The sequence below is a fragment of the Nuphar pumila genome, chromosome 13 (assembly GCF_984573655.1).
Source record: "Nuphar pumila chromosome 13, dmNupPumi1.hap1.1, whole genome shotgun sequence".
Taxonomy (NCBI): domain Eukaryota; kingdom Viridiplantae; phylum Streptophyta; class Magnoliopsida; order Nymphaeales; family Nymphaeaceae; genus Nuphar; species Nuphar pumila.
Window position 1 is genome coordinate 66272471 of NC_143261.1, and position 25326 is coordinate 66297796.

At 35.1% G+C, this 25326-nt stretch overlaps 1 protein-coding gene across 1 annotated transcript; it reads right to left on the minus strand.

Moving 5' to 3' along the window:
* Window positions 1-647: 647 nt before the first annotated feature.
* Window positions 648-11912, minus strand: LOC149818554 (uncharacterized). The gene is made up of 2 exons (XM_089984167.1): window positions 11573-11912; window positions 648-956 (listed from the first exon to the last, which is right to left on the minus strand). The coding sequence occupies exons 1-2, from the start codon at window positions 11900-11902 to the stop codon at window positions 870-872; spliced, it is 417 nt and encodes a 138-aa protein (XP_089840293.1). The 5' UTR covers window positions 11903-11912; the 3' UTR covers window positions 648-869.
* Window positions 11913-25326: the final 13414 nt, after the last annotated feature.

The following is a 25326-nucleotide window of genomic DNA, read 5'->3' on the forward strand; positions in this document are numbered from 1 at the left end:
AATAGTCTCCACTTTGGAGTTTATTTTTTGATAGTTCCAAGAATATGACTGGCATAGGGATCAAGATCTTGTTGATCGTGCCTGAGGAGGAGATGATTCTTTTTTCCCTCAATCTTGATTTTCAACGCACTCATAACATGGCCGGGTATGAAGCTTTAATACAAGGTCTAAGAATTCTGTAAGACTTCAGTGTCAAGAGAGTGCATGCCTTTGGCGACTCACTGCTCATCATCAGTCAGGTCAAAGCCAAATAGTAGGTGAAAGATCAGATGCTACTTTCTTATCAAAAGATCATCTTAGCTCTCATCAATGGCTTCGAGGAATTTTAACTTTTTCATATCAAACACCACAACAAAGCAGTGGATTAGCGACGACCACATTCCGTCGCTAACAAGCTTAGCGACGGATTAGCGATGACGAGGTGACGGTATGCTTACGTCGTGATTTTTTCGACGCTAACTGGCGACAAAATAAATTCGTCGCCCGGTCCGTCGCTAATTTCGATAGAATAATAAACGACGTATTCCGTCGCCAATCCGCCGGTACTAAACGGTGACCTTGGTTGGCAACGGATTTACATCCGCCGCTAAGCCGTCGCTAGATTTATATGCATAGCGATGAAAACATCCGTCGCTAATCCGTCGCAAACACGAAAAAAAAAATAAAAAAATTTATTTGAAAATTAAATACCGAGAACGGTACAATTTATATTTCCTGTAAATAAAAAACAAACTAAACATAAAATTTCATATAAAAGGAATCTACAACAATTAAGCGTTCCACCTTAAAATTAACAAGTTTAATTATTTACAATTCAACAATTACAATTTGGAAACAAAAAAAAAATAGAACTTCTTCAATACAGTTCTCTAATCATCGCCAAGATTTTGTGCGTCTTCTTGTTCATTGCCTTTATCTGTCCCTTCAGCTCCGCTACGCTGATTATCGCTAGCAGCCTACACAAGAAAAGAACAGTCAGTATTGATAAACAAAATATAATGAAATAAATTACACACTATATGTGATTCTATTATGTGCCCATATGTGTTCTAAGGCAATAAAAAAACTTTATATGTGATTCTATCATGCTCATGTGTGCTCTAAGGCAAGCAAAAAACTCTATATGTGATTCTATCATGAATTATATGTGTTTTAAGGCATTAAATTTTTTTTATATGCGATTATATCATGCTCAGATGAGTTCTAAGGCAGCTAGAAAAACTCTATATGTGATTCTACCATGCTCATATGTGCTCTAGGCAGGCAAAAAGCTATATATGTGATTCGATCATGCTCATATGTGTGTTAAGGCAGTCAAAAAATTGAATATGTGATTATAGCATGCTCATATGTGTTCTAAGGCAGACAGAAAAACTCTATATGTGATTCTATCATGCTCATATGTGCTCTAAGGCAGGCAAAGCAAAAAACTTTATATGTGATTCTATCATGAATGATATATGTTCTAAGGCAGTAAAAAACTCTATATGTGATTTTGGCATGCTCATATGTGTTTTAAGGTAGTAAAAAAACTGAATATGTGATTATAACATGCTCATATGTGTTCTAAAACAGTCAAAAAACTGAATATGTGATTATAGCATGCTCATATGTGTTCTAAGGCAGTCAAAAAAACTTTATATGTGATTCTATCATGCTCATATTGAAAGTGCACTAGGATCGAGACAACGAACACTAGAGGGGGGGGGGTGAATAGTGCTTTTAAAAATTGTCTGCGGAATATTGAAGGATTTTGCAAATCGAAAAGCAAACACACAAAGAATACAAGATTTTATCCTGGTTCGGTCTATCCCGACCTACATCCAGTCCCCAAGCAAAACCCGCTTGAGATTTCCACTATCAACTTTGTTAACTACAAGATCACACAGACCAAAACCGGTCCCACTTTCAGTAACAACCATACTGAAAGCAAACAACTCCTTTAAACTAAGGAGTCCTTCTTTTTACAGAAAAGAAATAACAACTTACAATACAACCTATGAGCCTTTCTTTTGAATGCAAATGAGATGCAATTGGCTTTTGAGGTTGTTGAAATACTCTACTCACGAATTCACTATCTCTCAAAGTGATTTGAGTGAAAAACTGAAGTGAAAATATCAAGTGAATGAGAAAACAAATACTTGACTGAATAGGAGTGAAAAGCAATAAGTAAATGATTCAAATCGATTGAATTCTTGTTTTTTTTAGTGTAAAATGCACTCATATTTATAGTTAAAGTTTTCCATACGTTGAGGGTATGAAAGGGTGTCAAAACCGTCCATTTTGAACGATCAAAACGTTTGAAAAATGAAAAGACACGCCTTTTTAAAGTTTCAGGAAAATGACAAAATTAGTCCACTGAAACATCAATTAGTTGACTAATAGTTAGTTATTAGTAGACTGACAATTATCGTCGGCCGACTGATCTGTTAATCGATCCATTTGAAAATCTGAACTTTTGAAACTTAGTCATCTTGAGAAAAGTTAGTCGACTGATAATATCATCAGTAGACTGAAAAACCTTTTAGTCGACTGCTGTTAAAATCTTCTGAAAAACAAACATTCTATTCGGTTGACTGATAAAAGCATTAATCGACTGCTGCTAAATTTTCAGAAAATACATGTTCTGTTCAGTTGACTGATAAAACCATTAGTCGACTGCTGCTAATTTTCCAGAAAACAGACATTCTGTCGAGTCGACTGATAAAACCTTCGGTCGACTAATTTGACAAAAATGACTTTTTAGAAAATATGGCGCGAAAGGATTAGTCGACTGGTAAGTCGATTGGTCGACTAATAAACATGAAAATTTAAGAAAAGAGTTTTCTAAAAAGATTTTCAAGAGGGTTCTTTTTAGAAAAGTTTTTCTAAAGATTTTTTTAAGGTGAAATGCAACCTAAATATGCACTCTAAGTAAGGCTCTTACAATAATCTAAGACTTTTAATGAATTAAACATTTGCACACTACTCTTCAAAGATTCTTTATCGAATTCTTCAATTTCTTCATAGCCTTAGCTGAAATGCAGTTGATTCTACTTGCTCATCATCAAAACCTTGTACTTGAAGTATCATGTATGGCTTCATTGTTGTAACAATCTCCCTCTTTTTGATGATGGCAAACTTAATCAAAGATGAAGCATTTAGATGCATAAATGGAGATTTTACTCCCCTTATCAATATGCTGCAAAACATTAAAAGTTAGCACATTTAAAACACATATATCACATATTGATTGGTTTGCATTTCCATTCATCATTACTTCATGTATTTTATCTTTTTCTCCTACTTTCGCATTTCTCTTGCAAGATCTCCTGCAAATTCAATGTAATGCTATCTTTTATCTTTTTCTCCCCCTTTGTCAGAATCAAAAAAGAGTAAGGGCAGAAATAGCATAAGCAAAATTGAGATACAAGTTTAAAATATTACAACCCATAAAGTATGAAAGTTTAGACAATATAGTTCAGAAAAGTGAGTTGAGCAAATCCTTGATTGAAGTAATCTCTTTCTGAATCGAAGATAGTTGTTGAGTCACATCTTCACGAAAAGTGTGTTGATGCAACTCCAAAGCTTCCAGTCTCTGCATAACTTCATCATTGTCTTGACTTGTAGAAAATTTCTTTCTTTTTGCATGTGATGAAGGTGTTGCAGAAGGTGAAGGTTCAGAAATTGATGGTTCAGTAGGATCAGATGGTTCAGTTTGATCAACATTTAAAGGAGGCAGATATTTAGTTTCCATTCTTTTAAAAATTGTTTGATCAAAGAACTCTTTTTGCTCAATATATTTTTCATTTGTTAAAGGAACTTTGAAATGTCTAAAAATACGAGTTAAAAGGCAACCATAAGGAAGAAATGGTTTTTGTTTCCATAAATTTGTAAAATACACATTGGCCCAGTTGACAGAAATATTTCCAAATAAAACATAAAGAGCCGTAGAAAGATCTGTGGAATAATAATCAAAAGAACCAGTTTTAGGTAGAACATTATGGGCAAGGATTCGTCCAGCAATGCGTGCACGAGTTTGAAGATTAGTATTTTTGAAAAGAGGGCAGTGAGGTGCAGCTGGAAGAAGAATTTGTTCAAAAACTCTTTCATCATTTAATTCAATAGTGTTGAAAAGAGTGTCTGAAGGTGAAATTTCAAGAATTTCTCCAAGCAGTTTCAAATCAAACTCGATTTCAACATCACGAACAAGAGAGGACAAAATTCCAGTTTCATGATCGATTTGTAAATTCGTGTAAAACAAGTGAATAAGAAAAGGATAGTGAAGAGTATCTGCACAAGCATGCACAAGCATCAAAGAGATGTGAAATTCCAGAAAATAATTCTCTTATGTTGTAACGAGAAAATAAGTGAAATAGAACATTTCGGCCTGGTAAAATAGGTAGTGCAGAAATTGATCCATAAGTATCATACAAAAGAGGATTTCAGAGTAATCTGAGTGAAAAACCATGTCTTGAAGTAGGTGTAGAAGGAGGAGAACCTAAACCTTTTGCAGATGCAGACTTCGTACGAGGCATGATTAAAAAAACAGATTTACCAAAAAAAATGTCGGCTTCCAAACGATTTCCGGCAGAAGGAGAACGCTGTCCGGCGTTGTGAAACAGAAACAGAGGACACAATGGCTAACGACGAGTGTGAAGTCGGCCACAAGGGGATTCCGGCAATGGCGGAAAAATACACTGTCACGACAAGAGAGTTCCGACATGTTTTGAAGATGCGCCAGTTACTGCAAGAGGATTCCGGCGTTTCAAGATCACGGCCAGAAGACTCCAGCGTCTCCTTGTCACGACAAGAAAATCCCGGCGAAGATGGGATCGAACGACACTCCGAGGGTTTTTCGGAAGAGAAAGAGGCAAAAGAGTCCAAAAGGGGGTTTTCGTTTTAAGGGTTTCGTTCCTTTAAAATAAAAATGAAAAGGTACGAAAACGAAGTAAAACGATGTCTATTTTAAAAAGAACGGGTGAAAAAAAATCCAAGGGGCATCAGGTCCCTTCATTTAATTTTTTTTTTTTAAATTTTAGTCGACTAAAACTTTATCGGTCGACTAAGAATGTGCGACTCATTCTAAAAATATCATCAGTCGACTAGAAATATATCGGTCGACTAATATGGTGCGATTCATTTAAAATTCTAAAACATCAGTCGACTAGAATTTTATCGATCGACTAATAAAGTACGATTTTGAGATTTTGTTCAAAAAACAGCATTTTTACAAATCTAAAAACGAGCAAATACCTAGTTCTCTCCTAATTCTCATAAAATCTTCATTTTTAAGAGGTTTAGTGAAGATATCGGCATGTTGTTCTTTAGTGGAAATAAAATTTAACGAAATATCTCCTTTTAACACATGATCTCTTAAAAAATGATGTCTAACTTCAATATGCTTAGTTCTTGAGTGCTGAATAGGATTTTTCGAAAGATTTATAGCACTAGTGTTATCACAATAAATAGTTGTTGTGGAGTAATTCAAACCAAAATCTTTTAAGGTCTGTTTCATCCAAAGTACTTGTGAACATGCTAAACTAGCCGCTATATATTCAGCTTCAGTTGTTGAGAGTGATACTAAATTTTGCTTTTTACTAAACCAAGAGACTAAGGAATTTCCTAAGAAATGACAAGTTCCACTAGTACTCTTGCGATCAGATTTACTTCCTGCAAAATCTGCATCACTATATGAAACTAAATCAAAGGAAGATGATTTTGGGTAAAACAAACCAAAATTTGAAGTATCTTTCAAATAACGAAGAATTTGTTTTACGGCAGTTAAATGAGATTCCTTTGGATTAGCTTGAAATCTTGCACACATACACACATTAAACATAATATCAGGTCAACTAGCAGTTAAGTATAATAGAGATCCGATCATACCTCTGTAGAGCTTAGTATCTACACTTTTACCATTTTCATCTTTATCAAGAGAAGTAGTTGTATTCATAGGATTCCTTCTTGATTTCGATCAGTCCATCCCAAATCTCTTGAGAAGTTCTTTTGTATACTTAGCCTGATTGATGAAGATTCCTTCTTCAGTTTGCTTTATTTGAAGTCCAAAAGAAGTAGTTTAATTCGCCCATCAAGCTTATTTCAAACTCTTCCTGCATAGCTTTAACAAATTCTTTACAAAGAGAATCGTTAGTAGAACCAAATATTATGTCATCAACATAAATTTGCACAATAAGAATATCTGAATTAAGATTTTTAATAAATAAAGTGGAGTCTACCCGACCAATGAAAAAACCAGATTGTTCTAGAAAATTTCGTAGTCTTTCATACCACGCTCTTGGTGCTTGTTTGAGTCCATACAAAGCTCTTTTCAATTTGTAGACTTTTTCTGGATATTTCTCATTTTCAAAGCCTGGAGGTTGCTCTACATAAACTTCTTCATTGATGTGTCCATTTAAGAATGCACTCTTAACATCAATTTGATATAACTTGAAGTTCATGTAAGTAGCAAAAGCAAGCGTCATTCGAATTGACTCTAATCGAGCCACTGGTGCATAGGTTTCATCAAAATCTATGCCTTCTTCTTGATTATAGCCTTGTGCTACTAGCCTTGCTTTGTTACGAATGACTTCACCATTTTCGTCCAGCTTATTTCGGAAGACCCATCTTGTTCCAATTACTGGATGATCCTTTGGTCTATCAACTAGATCCCAAACATCATTCCTAGTAAATTGGTTAAGTTCTTCAGACATGACCAAAAGCCAAAATTCATCATCACAAGCCTCATTGATATTCTTTGGTTCTAATTTAGATATGAAAGCAACATTTGCAATATATTTTTTTATTTGCCTTCTAGTTTGGACACCACTCTTTATTTCACCAATAACTTGTTCATGTGGATGCTTAGGAACTTCTTTCCAAACCGGTTGAAGAGGAATATTTTCTTGAGAAGTACTCTCTATCAAGGGTTCTTCTTGAAGTATTACTTCTTCTTCTTCGCTTAGAGGTATAACCTGCTCACAATTCTCATCAAATGCAACATATAAAGATTCTTCAATACAAGATGTTCTTTTATTGAAAATACGATAAGCTTTACTTCTAGAAGAATATCCAAGAAATATTGATTCATCTGATTTTGAATCAAACTTATCAAGATTATCTTTGGTATTTAACAAGAAACATTTACTACCAAAAATTTTGAAATATGAGATCTTTGGTATACGATCATAATATAATTCAAAACATGTTTTATGTAAAATTGGTCGAATAAGAACACGATTTAAGACATAACATGCTGTATTAATTGCTTCAGCCCAAAAGTATTTTGGTAAATTTTTATTTTGAAGCATGGTTCTAGCACATTCTTGCAAAGTTCTATTCTTTCTTTCAACAACTCCATTTTGTAGAGCCGCTCTAGGAAAAGCAAAGTTGTGAGATATACCATGTAAATCACAAAACTTTAGAAAAGATTCATTTTCAAATTCACCACCATGATCACTACGAATTTTAATAATAGATGTAGATTTTTCATTTGTAATTCTTCTACAAAGTTTAGAAAATTCCGAAAAAGCATCATTTTTGCTTTTTAAAAAAATCACCCATGTAAACCGAGAATAATCATCTACTATAACAAAAGCATACTTGCTACCATTCAAACTTTGAATTCTAGATGGTCCAAATAGATCTAAATGTAAAGTTCAAGAGGACGTTTTGTTGAAACTATATCTTTTGCTTTAAAAGAACTCTTGATTTGTTTACCCCTTTGGCAAGCATCACATAAGTGATCTTTCTTAAATGGTATTCTAGGTAGGCCTCTTACAAGATCATTCTTGGATAACTTTGAAATAATTTTAAAGTTAACATGTCCAAGTCTCTTGTGCCATAACCATTGAATTTCATTTGAAATAATAAGATATTTTTCATTAAAAGTGGGTAATTCATCTAGATATAGTTCATACACATTGTTCCTTCTTTTACCTTTAAAAATGATCTTTTTAGATTGAAAATCAGAAATTAAGCATAAATCATTTTCAAAAGAAACATGAAAACCTTTATCACATAATTGACTAATAGATATTAAATTATGCATTAAACCATCTACTAAAAGAACATTTTCTACAAGGGAAATTTTGGATTACCAATATTACCGATACCTATTATTTTTCCCTTGTTATTGTCACCAAAGGTGACGGTTCCTCCATCCTTATTTTGGAGGGTGGAAAATAACTCCGGCCTTCCAGTCATATGTTTGGAACAGCCGCTGTCTAATATCCATTTGCTCCTTATATTGTGTACCTACAACAAAATTAGAAAATAGAGCATTTGACCCCTTTCTATTTTCGGGTCCATGAGAGTTAGTCTTAGGAACCCATATCCATTTGGATTTTGGTTTCCTTTGATAATAAATATTCTTTCTATAAAAGGATTTATCATGTCTAGAATAATCATGTCTAGGATAATCATGTCTGGAATAATAAGCATCATGATTAGATGCATTTCTATTAGAACTAGAAAGTTTAGTTATATGAACAAATGATTGAGAATAATGTCTTTGATTTTTCACCACATAGTATGGTCTATTTTGAGTATCAAAGAAGCTATATCCCAATCCAGTTTTATTAACCGAGCATCTTTGAGAACCAAGAAGTTTTTCTAGATTCTCTTGACCATTTGTGAATTTGGTCACTATAGAAAGAAGATCATTTAATTTTTCTTTAAGACTAGATATTTCTTTTTGTAAGAGATTGGTTCTAACTCCAATTTCTTTTATTTCAAATGCTTGGCAAGAGTTTTCCTTCTTGAGATCTTCTATCTCTTGAAGTAACACTTTATTTTGAGAGTCAAGAGTTAAATTTTCAGTTTTTAACTCTTTATTTTTAGAATTTAGACTCTTAAATTTAGCATATAAATCATTGAATGCTTCAAATAACTCATCATAGTCAAATTGACTTACCGAATTTTCTTGTGCTACAAAACACATGTTGGCGACTTCTTCATTTGATTCTTCATCGGAAGAGGAGTCACTATCATCCCAACATGCTTGAAATGCTTTTTTCTTCTTGAATTGGTCCTTGGGATTGATTTTGAGAAGAGGACAATCTTTCTTGATATGTCCTGCCTTTTTGCAGTTAAAGCATTTAACTTCATTGGGATTGGAAGAATCTGCTTTCTTTACCTTTCTTTGAAATCTTCCCTTTTTGATGAATCTTCTGAATTGCCTTGTGATGAGGGCAATATCTTCATCTTCATCTTCTTCTGAATTTTCTGAGTCAGAAGTAGCCTTAAAAGCAAGAGACTTCTTTTTGGGCTCTTCTTCTTGTCTGTCTTGAAGTTGGACTTCATATGCCATAAGGTTACCAACCAAATCTTCAAGAGTGAGAGTGTTAAAGATCATTTGCTTCTTCAATAGCAGTGGTTTTTCTCTCCCATTCAGGAGTTAAACACCTAAGAATCTTTCTGACTAAATCCACTTGTGAATATTTTTTTTCAAGGGATTTCAAAGTGTTAGTTATATCGGTCATTCTAGTTACCATGTCCGATATAGATTCATTTTGCTTTATTTTGAACAATTCAAATTTATGAACTAAAGAAGCAATTTTAGATTCCTTTACCTTTGACGTACCTTCGTGAGTCACGAGAAGAGTATGCCAGATTTCATTTGCTGTAGAGTATTGAGAGATGCGATTGAACTCTACCTTGTCAACGGCACAGTACAATGCATTCATGGCTTTGACAGTCAGTGAAGCAATCTTCTTTTCATCATCGGTCCATTGGCTGAAATCAGTTGATGGAGTTTGACAATTTTCTGAAACAACTCTCCAGATTTCGAGATCCATGGATTGCAAGAATATTGTCATTCTTACTTTCCAGTATCCATAGTTTGTTCCGTCGAAGAGAGGAGGTCGAACAAAGGAGCTTCCTTCTTTTTGCTGAGATGTTGTAGTTGCCATGCTAGATGATGGTCAAATCAAAGTAATAGCAAACCTGTGCTCTGATACCAAATGAAAGTGCACTAGGATCGAGGCAACGAGCACTAGAAGGGGGGGGGGGGGGTGAATAGTGCTTTTAAAAATTGTCTGCAGAATATTGAAGGATTTTGCAAATCGAAAAGCAAACACACAAAGAACACAAGATTTTATCCTGGTTCGGTCTATCCCGACCTACATCCAGTCCCCAAGCAAAACCCGCTTGAGATTTCCACTATCAACCTTGTTAACTACAAGATCACACAGACAAAAACCGGTCCCACTTTCAGTAACAACCCTACTGAAAGCAAACAACTCCTTTAAGCCAAGGAGTCCTTTTTACAAAAAAGAAATAACAACTTACAATACAACCTATGAGCCTTTCTTTTGAATGCAAATGAGATGCAATTGGCTTTTGAGGTTGTTGAAATACTCTACTCACAAATTCACTATCTCTCAAAGTGATTTGAGTGAAAAACTGAAGTGAAAATATCAAGTGAGTGAGAAAACAAATACTTGACTGAATAGGAGTGAAAAACAATAAGTAAATGATTCAAATCGATTGAATTCTTGTTTTTTTTAGTGTAAAATGCACTCATATTTATAGCTAAAGTTTTCCATACGTTGAGGGTATGAAAGGGTGTCAAAACCGTCCATTTTGAATGATCAAAACGTTTGAAAAATGAAAAGACATGCCTTTTTGAAGTTTCAGGAAAACGACAAAATTAGTCGACTGAAACATCAGTTAGTCGACTAATAGTTAGTTATTAGTAGACTGACAGTTATCGTCGGTCGACTGATCTGTTAATCGAGCCGTTTGAAAATCTGAACTTTTGAAACTTAGTCATCTTGAGAAAAGTTAGTCGACTGATAATATCATCAGTAGACTGAAAAACCTTTTAGTCGACTGCTGCTAAAATCTTCTGAAAAACAAACATTATGTTCGATCGACTGATAAAAGCATTAGTCGACTGCTACTAAATTTTCAGAAAACACATGTTCTGTTCAGTCGACTGATAAAACCATTAGTCGACTGCTGCTAATTTTCCAGAAAACAGACATTCTGTCCAGTCGACTGATAAAACCTTCGGTCGACTAATTTGACAAAAATGACTTTTTAGAAAATATGGCGCGAAAGGATTAGTCGACTGGTAAGTCGATTGGTCGACTAATAAACATGAAAATTTAAGAAAAGAGTTTTCTAAAAAGATTTTCAAGAGGGTTCTTTTTAGAAAAGTTTTTCTAAAGATTTTTTTAAGGTGAAATGCAACCTAAATATGCACTCTAAGTAAGGCTCTTACAAGAATCTAAGACTTTTAATGAATTAAACATTTGCACACTAGTCTTCAAAGATTCTTCATTGAATTCTTCAATTTTTTCATAGCTTTAGCTGAAATGCAGTTGATTCCACTTGCTTATCATCAAAACCTTGTACTTGAAGTATCATGTATGACTTCATTGTCGTAACACATATGTGCTTTAAGGCAGGCAAAAAACTTTATATGTGATTATAGCATGCTCATATGTGCTCTAAGGCAGGCAAAAAACTCTATATATGATTCTATCATGCTCATATGTGCTCTAAGGCAGACAAAAAGTTATATATGTGATTCGATTATGCTCATATGTGTTCTAAGACAGACAAAAAACTGAATATGTGATTATACCTGAGAGGGACCTGCAATCGAAGATCCCCTGTTTAGCACAAAACTGTTGAACTCATCTCGGAGAAAGGGGGCAACAGTGTCATGGAAGTAGTCATTCAGTGTGTCCTTATCGCGTACATCATCACCGAAAAGAATAAGCTGCTGCTTGGAGCTTATGTCGGCGGAAGAAGTCTGTGAGCCGTAACTGGAAGAAGCAATAACTGGTGAAGTGTTCATATTACTCCCAAACCCGAACACGCGACCTTTTTTGGGTTCACCTGCTGCAGTCACCCATGCTGCAAGATCAAATGATGGTTGCTGAGTAGCGTCATCGCCATATCGCTCTACCATCTGTTGCTCATATGCCTCTTACAAAATAATGTTTAAAGTATACATTAATAATTAATGATAACATTATGATAACTTGCATATTGCAATGATTATTAATAGAATAAATGCATACCGTTGTCATTCTCGCATTCTCTGATACGAAGACTCCCGTAGTTTTTCTTTTATGTGTTTCAACAAACTCATCTTTATATGGTACAATGCCTCATTTTTCTGCTTTCTGCGAAGTTAAAGGACAAAAGATTTAGTTCACAAGTTTTGCAACAATACTTATAAAATTAATATTATATATTGATGAGTTACTATTTTCTTCAGGTGGCTCCCAAATGTCTTAGATCCACCTGTGTGTAGATGGGCTTCGGACATTTTTGTTCGATTTTATGCAGCCTTCGCAGAGCGATTTTGAAATGCATCTCCCGCCCACTTATCGCACATTTCATCCTAATAATCTCTCGTGATAGTAATAGAGCCATGGCCCTTCCACTGTAGTGGATCATCTATTACGCCAGATGCTTTTTTTGCTACAGTCTTCATATTGTGCAGCATGTCTGCAAATTGATTGACAGCCACCTTCTGCCACACCTTCCTTGCATCATTTTCTTCCACCGTAGTTGCGAAGCGATTCGAAGCCTACAAATATTTTCAGAAAGTTAGTAGACATGACTTTAAAAAATTAAATATGAAACACATTAACTATGAGAAACAACTGTATACCGTGAATGAGGACCACAATCTGTCTAACACCTCATTTGGGTACTCTTTCCATTAAGCAACCGGTCCTAGTAGATGTTGAAGAAGTGAATTCCTAATCTCCCGTACTACTTTTTGTGGCTCAAACCTCGTGCTGCACATGAATTGGTACACAGTAAATATCAATATAAAATATTTATAAGATATGCAATAATTGAAAACAAAATACTTATGGTCGATTATCGATATACACTATTCGAATGAGTCTTCTTGTGCCAGACTGAGAAGACCCTGCTTCTTGTGTTGGCTCTTGACTTGTGTGATCAACTGGTGTAGGTGGGTCGTGTATAGGCGAAACATCATCTGTAAAAAAATACCTTAGAAATTCTCAGAATGCGCATTTGAACTAATCAAGCATCCAATTAGTTAAATGATATACCTATCAGAGGAGCCCATGAAGATGAAGGTTGGGCCTGGCTACTACTGGATGAGCAACCACTGTAACCTCCACGAACCATATTCTAACAAATAACATATGTCATACAATACATTCGAATAATTCACATCAAGTATTATAATACATTCAAGTCATTCGCATCAAGTATTACAATAATTCAAATCATTCGCATCAAGTATTGCAATACATTCAAATGATTCGCAACAAGTATTATAATACATTCAAATCATTTATATCAGGTACTGCAATGCATTCAAGTCATTCACATCAAGCATTGCAATGCATTCAAATTATTCGCATCAAGTATTATAATGCATTCAAATAATTCAAATCATTCACATCAAGTATTGCAATAATTCAAATAATTTGTATCAAGTATTACAATACATTCAAATAATTCAAATCATTCACATCAAGTATTACAATGCATTCGAATCATTCGTGTCAAGTATTACAATATATTCAAATAGTTCAAATCATTTACATCAAGTATTGCAATACAACTCATTCATTCGCATCAAGTATTACAATACATTTAAATAATTCAAATCATTCACATCAAGTATTACAATGCATTGATAACTTAATATTTTCATGTGCAAACTATTAATAACACGATACAATCATTTAAAGCATGCTTTCATTATACAATTTCACATGGAAGTCATAATCAAATTGAAAGTAACTACATGCAAGCATGGATACAATTACATCAAACATTGCAATACATTGCAATCATTCATATTAAACAAATGACAAACATGTACCTGTAGCAAACACACTTCAATATTTTACTAACTACTACCATGCCTAGCATGGACTCCGTACTCAAAAAATAAGAACACTTCCATATTCATACATTAAAATCATGCTCAGCATGATCTCCGAACTCCAACAAAGCAACCCTAAATATCAACAACTAAGTTAGTGTGTGAGCAATAAAGTGTTAAATCTAATAAATTAAATAACATGTGATACGCTTGCATCACTTACTCACCACGGGTATTTACCCGATTTGCATTGTTTTTGTCACTTACTTACCACAGGTGGCTGCGCACAAGCTGGTTCCGTTGAAAAATCTGCACAAAAAAACGTTTTAAAATAAAGTCACCAAAAAAAAAAGGCTTTTCCAACAGAGGGTCGACTCCCCTGCTGTTCCGGCAGGGGGTCAACCCCCTTACAGAACATAGGGGGTTAACTGACCCCCTGTTATGGCAGGAGGTCGACCCCCGGCCTTTTCGGCAGTGAGTTAAGCCCCTGCCGGGGTCGACCCTTTGCCAAAACAGACAGGGGGTTAACCCCCTGCTGTTCCGGCAAGGGGTTAATCCCCTGCCTGTTCCGGCAAAGGGTTAAGCCCCTGTCGGAAAGGCAGGGGGTTAACCCCCTGCCAGAACAGGCAGGGGGTTAACCCTCTGTCGGGGTTGACCCCCTGCTGGAACAGATAGGGGGTTAACCCTCTCCCGGGGTCGACCCTCTGCTGTTCCGACAAGGGGTTAACCCCCTGCGTTTCTGGCAGGGGGTCTACCCCCTGCCGGAAAACGCCCGGGGGGGGGGGGGGGGACCCCTCATTTACCTGTCTCCGGGCGGCGGCGAACGGCGGGGCCTGCGGATGGTGGGACCGGCAAACAGCGGGAGTGGGCAAACGACCAAAACGGGAGAACAGTGAACAGCGAGAGCGGGAGCAGCGAAAGAAGAAAAGGAAAAGCTGTCTGGGATTTGGGTTATTCGAAAATTAGCGACGGATTAATTCCGTCGCTAAGCCAACGTAAATCAAATTTACGAAACTAGCGATGAAAAATATTCCGTCGCCCAGTCCGTCGCTAAGTAGCAACAGAAAATCTTCCGTCGCAAAGGCCGTCGCCAAATGTTGCGTCCGTTACGACGAAACACTATGTCGCAAAATCTGTCACTAATTAGCGACGGAGTTTGCGACGGGAGCTATTCCATCGCTATTTTCGTAAACTTTATTCATTATAGCGACAAATTTTTTTCGCTCGTTAATCCGTCGCTAAGTAGCGATAGAAGTATTCCGTCGCTAAAGTCCGTCGCTAACAACGTATTTTCTTGTAGTGAAAAGAGAATTCAATCAAATAGCTGACGACTTAGCCAGTCTAGGCTCCATTATGTCTTTCAAATACGATGAATCCTGTCGCACTTTTGAAATCGGCAGACTCGATCAACCTACCTTCATTTCAATTATGCGAATCAACCAGACAGAGCAAAAGAAGAAGCCTTGGTACCAAGATATCAAGAATTTCATTGAAACTGGTGAACTTCCACCAGAATTGTCAAAGAGAGAGCAACGAGTGATTCAATGCATGTCTGTTTGATATTTTATTCTTGCCAATGTCCTTTATCGTCATGGGTTCAGTGCTGAGTATTCCTGATGCTTGGATGAAGATGAAGCCAAAGAAGTCATTCGAGAAGTACACGAAGGCATTTGTGGTGGCCACGTCAGTTACCAAACTCTCGTTAAGCAGATCATTCGAGTAGGGTACTATTGGAAAACCATGCAACAAGACTACTATCGTTTTGTGAAGAAGTGTGTCCAATGTCAGATGCATACACCTTCCATTCATGCGCCAACTACATATTTACAATCAGTTGCATCTCTATGGCCATTCTCCATGTTGGCTTTCGATGTTGTGGGCCCAATTACTCCTTCCTTCAATGGCCATAAAGATTTTCTTGCCGCAATAGAGTACTTTACCAAATGGGTTGAGGTTGTCACTTTGCGTAGAGTGGAAGGCCGACATGTGGTCTCATTCATCTACAAGAATATTCTTTATCGTTTTGGTATACCACACAACATTATTTCAGATAATGACACTCATTTCAAGAATGAGAGAATGAAGACCTTTTGTTCAAGATTCATCATCATTTTTTAGCTCCCTATTACCCTCAAGGGAACGGTCAGGCAGAAACCACCATTCAAACTCCAACCAATGGCACTCCTTCAAAGCTCATTTATGGAACCGATGTGGTACTACCTCTTCATGTTCAAGAGCTTGTTCTTAAGTTCACATCACTCTTAGAGCTATCGCTGGATCAGTATCAGCAACAGAGGTTGGTACAACTTGATCTACTCGACGAGAGAAGACTCAAGGTGGCAGAGCACACTCAATCTTTTCATCAAAGGATAGCCAGACAATATGCCAAGTCAGTTATCGAAAGAAGGTTTCGAGTTAATGATCTGGTTCTCAGATCAACGGATCATCTCAAACACCACCCATGTGGCAAATGGTCACTGAATTGGAAAGGTCCCTACATGGTCAAAGAAGCATTACGACATAACTCATATCGTCTGATTAATGCAGATGGGGTAGAATTACCCGATCCTATCAATGCCTGGCATCTAAAGAAATTCTATGCTTAGAATGCTCGTTCTATCTTTTGTATTCTTTAATGAATTTCCTCTAATAATGATCAATTATTCTTTTATCTAAACACCTTCCTCCCAGACTACACTGGGGCATCTTTTGTTATGAAAACTTATCTTTTATTTCAAATGTTCTGTATGCATGCATGATCAAATAAATCCTTTCATTATCAAACAAATTCTTTCATCAAGCATTATTATCAAACATTATCAGGCAATGTCTGTTTATTTGCTTGATCTGCATTCATTTGCATTGATTGACACCCATCTGTATCGATTTACGTCATTTTTCATTGAGTCCATACCCATTCAGGACAAGGGATAAATTCTGAGACCCCGACAGTCATTTATGACAATCAATCATAAAGGCAAAGTTGAAAAATCCCATCACAATCTTCAAATATCTTCAAAGCGCCGACTTACTTTTTCAAAATCTAATGTTCGTGCTGGTACTTTTTCAAAATCTAGTGTTCGTGGAGATACTTTTTCAAAATCCAGTGTTCATACTGGTACTTTCTCAAAATTTGGTGTTCATACCAGTGCTGTTTCAAAATCCAATGTTCGCATTGGTACTTGTTTAAAACCCAGTGTTTATGCCGGTGCTTCATTAAAATCCAATTTTCGAATTGGTCCCACAAAATCCAGCTTCACGTTGGTCCTTTTATAAAATCCGACTTCGCGTTGGTTCACTTACCAAATCTACTATTCGTACTGGTCACTCTTTTAAATTCAATCCAAACACTAGTCTCACATCAGGATTCAGGCTCAATGCCAATCTTTAGACCCACGAGCCAATCAATCTTTATCAGACCTTCAGGTCACTCAAGTCTATCAAATCGACCTTCGGGTCATTAATTTTATCTATCAGACCTTCGGGTCAATCATTTTGTCAGACTGACCTCTAGGTCACCCATTTTATCAGTCAGATCTTCGGATCAATCAATTTTAGCAAGCCTTCGAGTTACCAATGTTATCAAAATCATTCATTTTCAGATCTTTGGGTCAATCAATTTTTATTAATCAGATCTTCGGGCCGCCCATATTGTCACACCGACCTTTGGGTCACCAATTTTTATCAAGCAAACCTTCGGGTTATCAATTCTATTAAAATCAATTATTTTCTAACCTTCGGGTTACATTCGCTAATAATGGTCATCTAAAATTCGACCTTTGTGTCAGATTTATTCTCAATTGACCCAATATCAATTATCAATCATTTTTCTTGCGAGGGACCTTTTTCCAAGTAGAGTTTTAAGGAGCTCATTCTTTTCACATGCAAATATTGTTCGTTCGTTGAAACCCTTTTCTAGGGAGAGTTTGAAGGGACTCGTGCTTCACGAATAGTTTACAAAACAAATTTTTTTATCACACAAGGAACCCTTCTTCTAGGAAAAGCTTCGATGAAAGCTCGTTCTCCTTGTGGCCCCCAATATTTTTTGTTAGGCTATCCTGTCATCGAGGACCCTTTTTTGGGGAGAGTATAATGGACTCGCCCCTTTATGACAATTCATCGATCTTATCCAATCGACTACCTTTCCATAAGTGAAGCCCAAAGTTAGGGAGTTTTAATGAAAACTTATTTTCTCTTCGAAAGTTTGTTTTGCAAACACCTCCTCTTCAGAGAAGAGGGGAGTATTTTTTTTATTACACGTTCAGGTAAGGGTCAAGCCTGAGTCTCTCATTTGAGGAAAGGATAGGAGAATTTAGTCACAGATATGTCAATCGGATGTCAAGCAATTTCTTTCACCAAAGATTTCAAGAACATTTTGCCAATGTCATATATATATATATATATATAAAAGTTGTTGATCTCAAAATCTTTATTACATAAAATTTTACCTCATATTACCTTCAGTATCTCTTTCAAAAGAACAAAACTCTTGCGAAGAAATAATAAAATTCAAGCTTTTCTGTTGGTCAACCAAAAGGATAAAGAAAAATCCTCGATATGACCGGTAAAGGAAACATTCAATGATGTTGAAAAGCCATAAGTGAATTGATATTAATCATAATTATGACACATTTTTAAAGATCGTTCTTCTGGTAATAAAGTAGTGAAAATATCCTGAGTATAAAAAGAATCCACTCAATCTCAATATCTCTTCAATTATTCAAGCTACAATTAACTATATGCAAAAGGGATCTTCCAATCATCGTCAAGTTGAAGACTGATGGATGAGTTAGACCCTCGGGGCCAAAGAAGACTCAGATCATCTTTAAGTTGAAGGAGCATGTGATGTGTCCTTCTAGGAAAAGTTTAAATTATCATCAAGTTGAAGGCTAATGCGATGAACCTCCCGCCAATCCCTAAAAGATATTTGATCACTGTTATCACAAAGAGATTTTCAATCTAAAGAGACAACATTATCAATGTACTTCCTGGGACTAAAGAAGACTCAGATCATCTCCAAATTAAAGCAGTATGTGATGTGTCCTTCAAGGAGAAATTAGAACATAGCTGAGTTGAAGGCTGATGTGATAAAATTCTTGCCAAACCCCAAGAAAGCTCAATCTTTATGTCTTAAAAGAGTGCAAAAAGATTATCATGGGTAAACCCCAGGTATCAAACTTTCAAGAATTATCTTTATTCATGTGAAATTCTTTTATCAATATATTTTCATAAAATGTTTTTATGAAACTGAGAATATCTGTCTTTCTTTTCATATCAAGGAAATGGATAGCTTCCTTGAAGAAACTCAACAACAATAATTTGATTTTGATTATGGATTCTACGGAGTTAGCCCAGTTGGAACTAATACTCTAGGTAGAAGAGGGAATATCTTTCAAACAAATGTGCTTACATTTCAATCATTTTGAATCAACTATAATTTTTATCTTATTGATAATCTTTTCAAGCTATCCCGACATGAAGTGAGAGCATGATGTCCATTTTGATATATCCTGGCATTGTTTTTATCCCTCTTTAGGATTTGACAACACAAGTTTTCAAGATCCTTCTCTTCTATTTTGATCTGAGCGCCTAAGCTCTCATATTTGCACATTTCCCTATGTTTTCCACTATCCCACCATAGATAGTTCATTTTTTTGTTTTCAGTTTGAGGTCGAGCCAACATTTATATTTTCTAGCAAAAGGCCATTTTTCAAAAGCTATTCAGTCTCAGCAATGAGGCGCACCATTTTCAAAGCTTTAGGAAACCCCATTTTCTTCTTTTTGCAAATCCCTCTCGGATTTATTATGTAAAATCCAAAGGTTCCAGTCTGGTTTCTTTATTTAAGGATTCTGTATTTTCCCGTTCAGGTTAAGGGTCAAGCCTGAACCTCGTTTTTCTACGAGGTATTTTTTTTCCCGTTCAGGATAAGGGTTAAACCTGAATTATCTTTCAACAAAAGGACAAATTTTCAAAAGCTATTCAGTTTCAGCAATGAGGCACCCAAGATCACTCCCTTTTCCAAAGCTTTTAAGGAATCCCATTTTCATTTCCTTCTTTGCAGCCCCTCATTTTCTATGAGGTATTTTTTGGTGGTTTCCTTAATCTTTTCTCTCGAGGACTCCACTCTAGCCTCCCATTCAGGTAAGGGTTAAACCTGAGCCTCCTCCACGAGGTATCTTCTTCCCATTCAGATAAGGGTTAAGCCTGAGCCTCATTCCGATGAGGTAAACTTTATTCTCCATTCTTCATGCCATATCTACAACTATCATTCGAGCCAATTCTTTCATACCCAGTCAGATTCTTCTAATTGGGCCATTTTTATAGCCCAAATTTGGTGTATTTTCTTTGCCACTAAGCTTGACTCTCAACCAACTTAGTAGCAAAGAGGGGCATCTGTAAACACCCCAAAATTTTCACCTTCACTCACAAATCTTTTCCTCTTACCACTGGGGCCCATTCTCTAAATCCTTCAGAGAACCAGTTGGTCGACATATGAGTCAGGGCTATTTAAAGCACAAATTTTGCCCCAAATTCAAATATTTCAAAATTCAATCTCTATTTTGGCTCAATTTCAGTTATCAATTCTCATCTTTGAACAAGAATGCTTGATTCTTTGTCTCTGCCAGGGGTTCGGGACTTCAAATCCTTCATCTTGGGTTTGTATTTTGCATATCATTGCATGTCATTGCAAGCCATTTCATGTCATGTCATTTCATTGCATTGCATATCATTTTTGAGATCCAACACTCTCATTTTTCATCTTTAATCCAGATTCGAGTTTTAAAACTTTTCTTTTGAAATCAATTTCAAAAGCTCGAGTTTTAAATCGATATTTGCTATTTATCAACCTCCAAGATCTTATATTCATTTATTTTAAAATATTTTCTATAGAAAGTAATCTAGATTCATTTCAAACTCAATTTTTTAACTGATCTCAATTCTCGGATGGGACCCATTCAGGTAGTGTCGCTTCTGGATCACTTCTTTTATCTAGATTTCTCAAATTTTAGAGTTTTAGTTGGATTAAAACTCTGTCTTTTCACCTTTTTGAACTTTTTCAAACTTTCATTTTGGTTTTAAATCAGAGGTAGCCTTATCCCTTGTCCATTTCTTTCATTTTGGCCAAAATTTTAGAGTTTCAGTCAGACTAGGACTCTATCCTAGAGTTTCAATCGGATTAAGACTCTACCTTTCACCTCTATTTTTACCTATTTTCAAGAAAATCTTTCGAAAGAAATCAGAATTTTAGAGTTTTAGTTGGATTAGGACTCTGTTCCAGAGTTTCAGTCGGATTAGAACTCTAACCCTGACTTCATTTTTGAGAAAATTTTTCAAAAACTTCTTGATTTATCTTTTAAAAAATAAAATTTCAAAATTTTAGGACTTTATTATAGAGTTTCAAAATTTTAGGACTCTGCGCCAGAGTTTCGGTCGGTTCAGAACTCTACTCTGATTTCATCATTTTACTTTTATTTCACTTATTGCTCAAAATCAAATCCAATTCTCAGAGTTTCAAACTTTTAGAACTTTATTCTAGAGTCCCAATTGATTAGGACTCTAACCTTGATTTCGTCTTTTATTTATTTTCACTAATCTCTGAAAAGATCTTTCAAAATCTCTTCATTTGTCTTTCAAAAATCAAAATTTAAGAATTTCAAAATTTTAGGACTCTAATCAGGAGTTTCAGTCAGTTCAGAACTCTAATTTTCTCGAATTTACTCTTTGTTTTTATTTTCATCTGTTTAAAAAAAAACTCTTTTAAATCTTTATTCTAACCTTTTTAAAAACTCAAATATAGAGCTCACACAATTGGCGCCACATTTGCGAGAGTTTCAAGTTGTTTAGGGCCCTAGTTGATTTAGAACTTTGATTTTTATCTTTTGTTTTAAACCCTTTTTGAAAATCTTGTTTTTAACCCCTTTATTTTCAAACTTTAATAATCATTTTCTGAAAACTCAAATGGGGCCCACAGTAGGTGGCATCACATTTGAAAGGGTCTAGGTTAGTTCAAGTTTGGTTAGTGTCCTAATTGAATTAGAATTTCAAAAAGATCAAAATTGATTTTAAAACATAACCTTTATTTGTACTTTTTAAAACCTTGTTTTTAAAACTTATAATTAAGTCTTTTAAAAACCAAATGTGGGCCCCCAAGGGGGGCACCACATTTGAGATTTCTTAAAGCTAATTAGAGATTCGATTAAGGTCAGTAGTTAGTGTCTTGTTAGGTTGGAACTCCAAGCAAAATTGCCATCTCTTAATTGAGTTAATTAGGAAGAGTTTTGAGAAAATAAAATTCTCAAAAATCTAACCTAATGAAACTCTATAAAAAGGGGAACATAGGGGTCGACCCCCTCATTGATCTCTCTTTCCTTTTCTTGCTCCCTCTCTCTCCTCCAGCAGCCTCTCCTTCAAGCTCTTCCTTCCTCTATTGTTGCAGCCCCAAGGTGAGTTCTTCTTCTTTTACTTTTCTTTCTTTATTTTTTATGCATTTTCACCATAGCCGCCCCTTATGTGTGTGCTCTTTTCATTTTTTTGTTCAAGCAACCATGAAAACAATTCAAGAACGTGATCTACTGAATATCCATGCCAATTTCCACGTTTTGATCCATTGAAATCATTGGTAATATGCTTATTATATTAAATGCTCGAAAATGATTGAGATTCGACTATTCAATAGGCCAAATCCCTCTTTTAATGGCTAAATCAAATTCCAACCGTGTTTTTCCTGATTTTTTTATCATGCTCATGTTTGTATTACTTATTCAAGCATAAAATCAAAATTAGTTATTTTATTAACTAGTTTTTCTTTATTATTTTTCATGTTTAGATTAGGGTTATTCATGCTCTATCAGTAATACACGTATTTTGATTCTGGCCACGTAGGAACAACATTATTTTATATGTATTTCCTGTCAATAAAATCTTATTTTTTTAGGGTTGAATCATATATGTGTCAATGACTTTCCATAAAAATTTTGGATTATTTTGGGTTCTATAACCCTGCTAAAAAAATCAGAAACCGAACTCTGATTTCTGCACCATGAAAACGCTATGTGGAATCGAGGATAGTTTATCGATGTGATATCTCCTTCATTAGAGATTTGATTGATGATCCATAAAAATCAATGGGTTCATCAGGATGTCTAGTATATTATGTGAAATTTTTAGATTTTTTCATGGTCATCTGCTATTTTTATTTTACCAGAAATCAGAATCTATTTCTCAGAGACTGTTATGCATCGTTTTAGCCTTGGGGTAACTTGGATAGATTATATCTCCCTAACCAGAGATCGTTTTTCTGATCTGTAAAAAGCCATGAATTCAGCAATAAGTTTAGTTTTATCAGTGTAATTTTTGTAAATTTTGAACTCTATTTGCTATTTTTATTTGAACCAAAATCAGAACTATTTTTTATGAAGCCGTTACGCATTCACCGAAATCAAGCGTATATTGCCGGAACGATATCTCCCTAACCGGAGATGCTTTTTCTGATCTGTAAAAGGGATTGTTTTTTTTATTTGTCTAGTTTCTCTATATGAAATTTTACAGTTTTCATTACTATTTAATACCCGATTAAGGTCTACCATGTGACAGGTACGTGCCCGAGGGCGAAAATGGCATATTTTTATGTTTTTATTCAATTTTCACATCAAAATAATACTAGAAAATATATTTTTTGACTGTATTTTAATTTTAGGATTATTAAAAGTGTCCATGTCGATTTTAATAGACTTTAGAACTCATTTGATGCATTGTTTACTTATTTCATAAAAACGGGATGCCTGTAGAGTCTTGATTCAACTGAAACACGAGCAAAATTTAAATTTTTTATGAAAAGTTTTATATTTTTAGGGTTTGATCATGTTCATAATCATGCTAGATTGCTCTTCACTCGATTTGGTGTTGTTTTGAATTCCTTTGATCCTTGGATTAAGCTTTTTACAAAAGTATTTTCTGAAAAACCCTGATTTTAACCCTGTTTTACAATAAAGGTGAATTTTCAAGAGTATTTTGGCCATTTTCTCAAAATTTTGAATTTCAAAGTTATTTGTTTTTATTATTTTTTTAATTCTTTATCATCCTTTATTATGTTTATTTTAGAAAAATATGAAAAAAGGCTTATATCTGGATAAATCTCTTAATTTCAAATATTGTTGGATAAATCCTGAAAAGCAGACATATTTTCACTAATAAGTTTGCTAGTTTTACAAGGACACTTAGGATTATATTTTTCTTTTATTCGCTTTTTCCTTTTTCTTTATTTCAATTTATTATTGATGTAAATTGTAAAAATTTGGAATAAGAATTTACTTTTCTGCTTAGATTAAAGCTGCATTGCATATAGTTTATTTATTTAATAATGTCAATGTGTGATGGATGATGATTCATGCATATTCAAATTCACAATGGTCTACACGAATGGCATGCACACTCGCTTCTAAGAAGTTAATAAACTCGATTGAGTTTGTATTTGTGGCCATAGTCAGAATACGAACAATATCCAGATTTATCATCATCTTTTAATCTACAAACAACCTACTCTTAGGCTATCTTCAGAAATCATTGCATATTTTTAAAAGTTTTAAAAGTATTTTCCTCTTTTAGAATCAAATGAGATATATTCAATGCATATTTGTGACCATAGTCAGGAATATGTGCTGAGTTTATTTCATCTAAATTCTATAAGGCACAAAATCCTTTTATCAATGATTTTAAAAAATTCTTCTGAAAATATTTTCTCAAATTACATTCATGCATCATTTAGGTTAGATTGCATCATGAATAGTTTTACAGGATTACACGCCCATCTTTTTGAGCAATTCAAGAGTTCAACACTTAGAAAAATTGATTTCTCAAGAATCTCCAAAAGTTTCCTTCAGAAATCGATTTTCTCAAAAAGATCTCATTTTTTTCGAAAATCGATTTTTCTTTTCTTCAAAAATATTTTTTCGATGTGATTCACAATTTTCAAAGTATCATTTGTAAGTATTTTTCAATATTCGAAGCATACATCATGTTTTTAATCTGTATTTTCTAAAGTTTATAGCACATGCCTGATTCTTTGTGCATTTAGGAATAGAATATTGATTTATACAGTTGAGCAAAGCAAAACACATGATTGATCCTTGGTTCGATTACCCCTTGTTATCACGCTAGAAACGGTTGAACCTCGTAACGACAGATGAGTCCCATTCCTCAGAATTTTCTCGCATTTTAAAAAGGAGTCGAGTTGTTTTCAAAATCTTTTTCAAAGGTCAGCTTGACTTGCAAAAGTAAAATTTTGCAATGATAACAAACACCCACTCAGGTCGCCTCTTAACCCGTTACGTGGAGGGATCAGGTGCAATGTGATTGCACACTTTGTGTGCTGCCGCACCTGGTTACCCTTTATCTTTGGGATCCAACTTGTCAATTGTGGTGCCCTACAGCTGATGAAGGGTGATTAGGTGCAGCACCACATTAAAAATGTGTAATCACATTGCACCTGATCTTCCTTCACATTTATCAG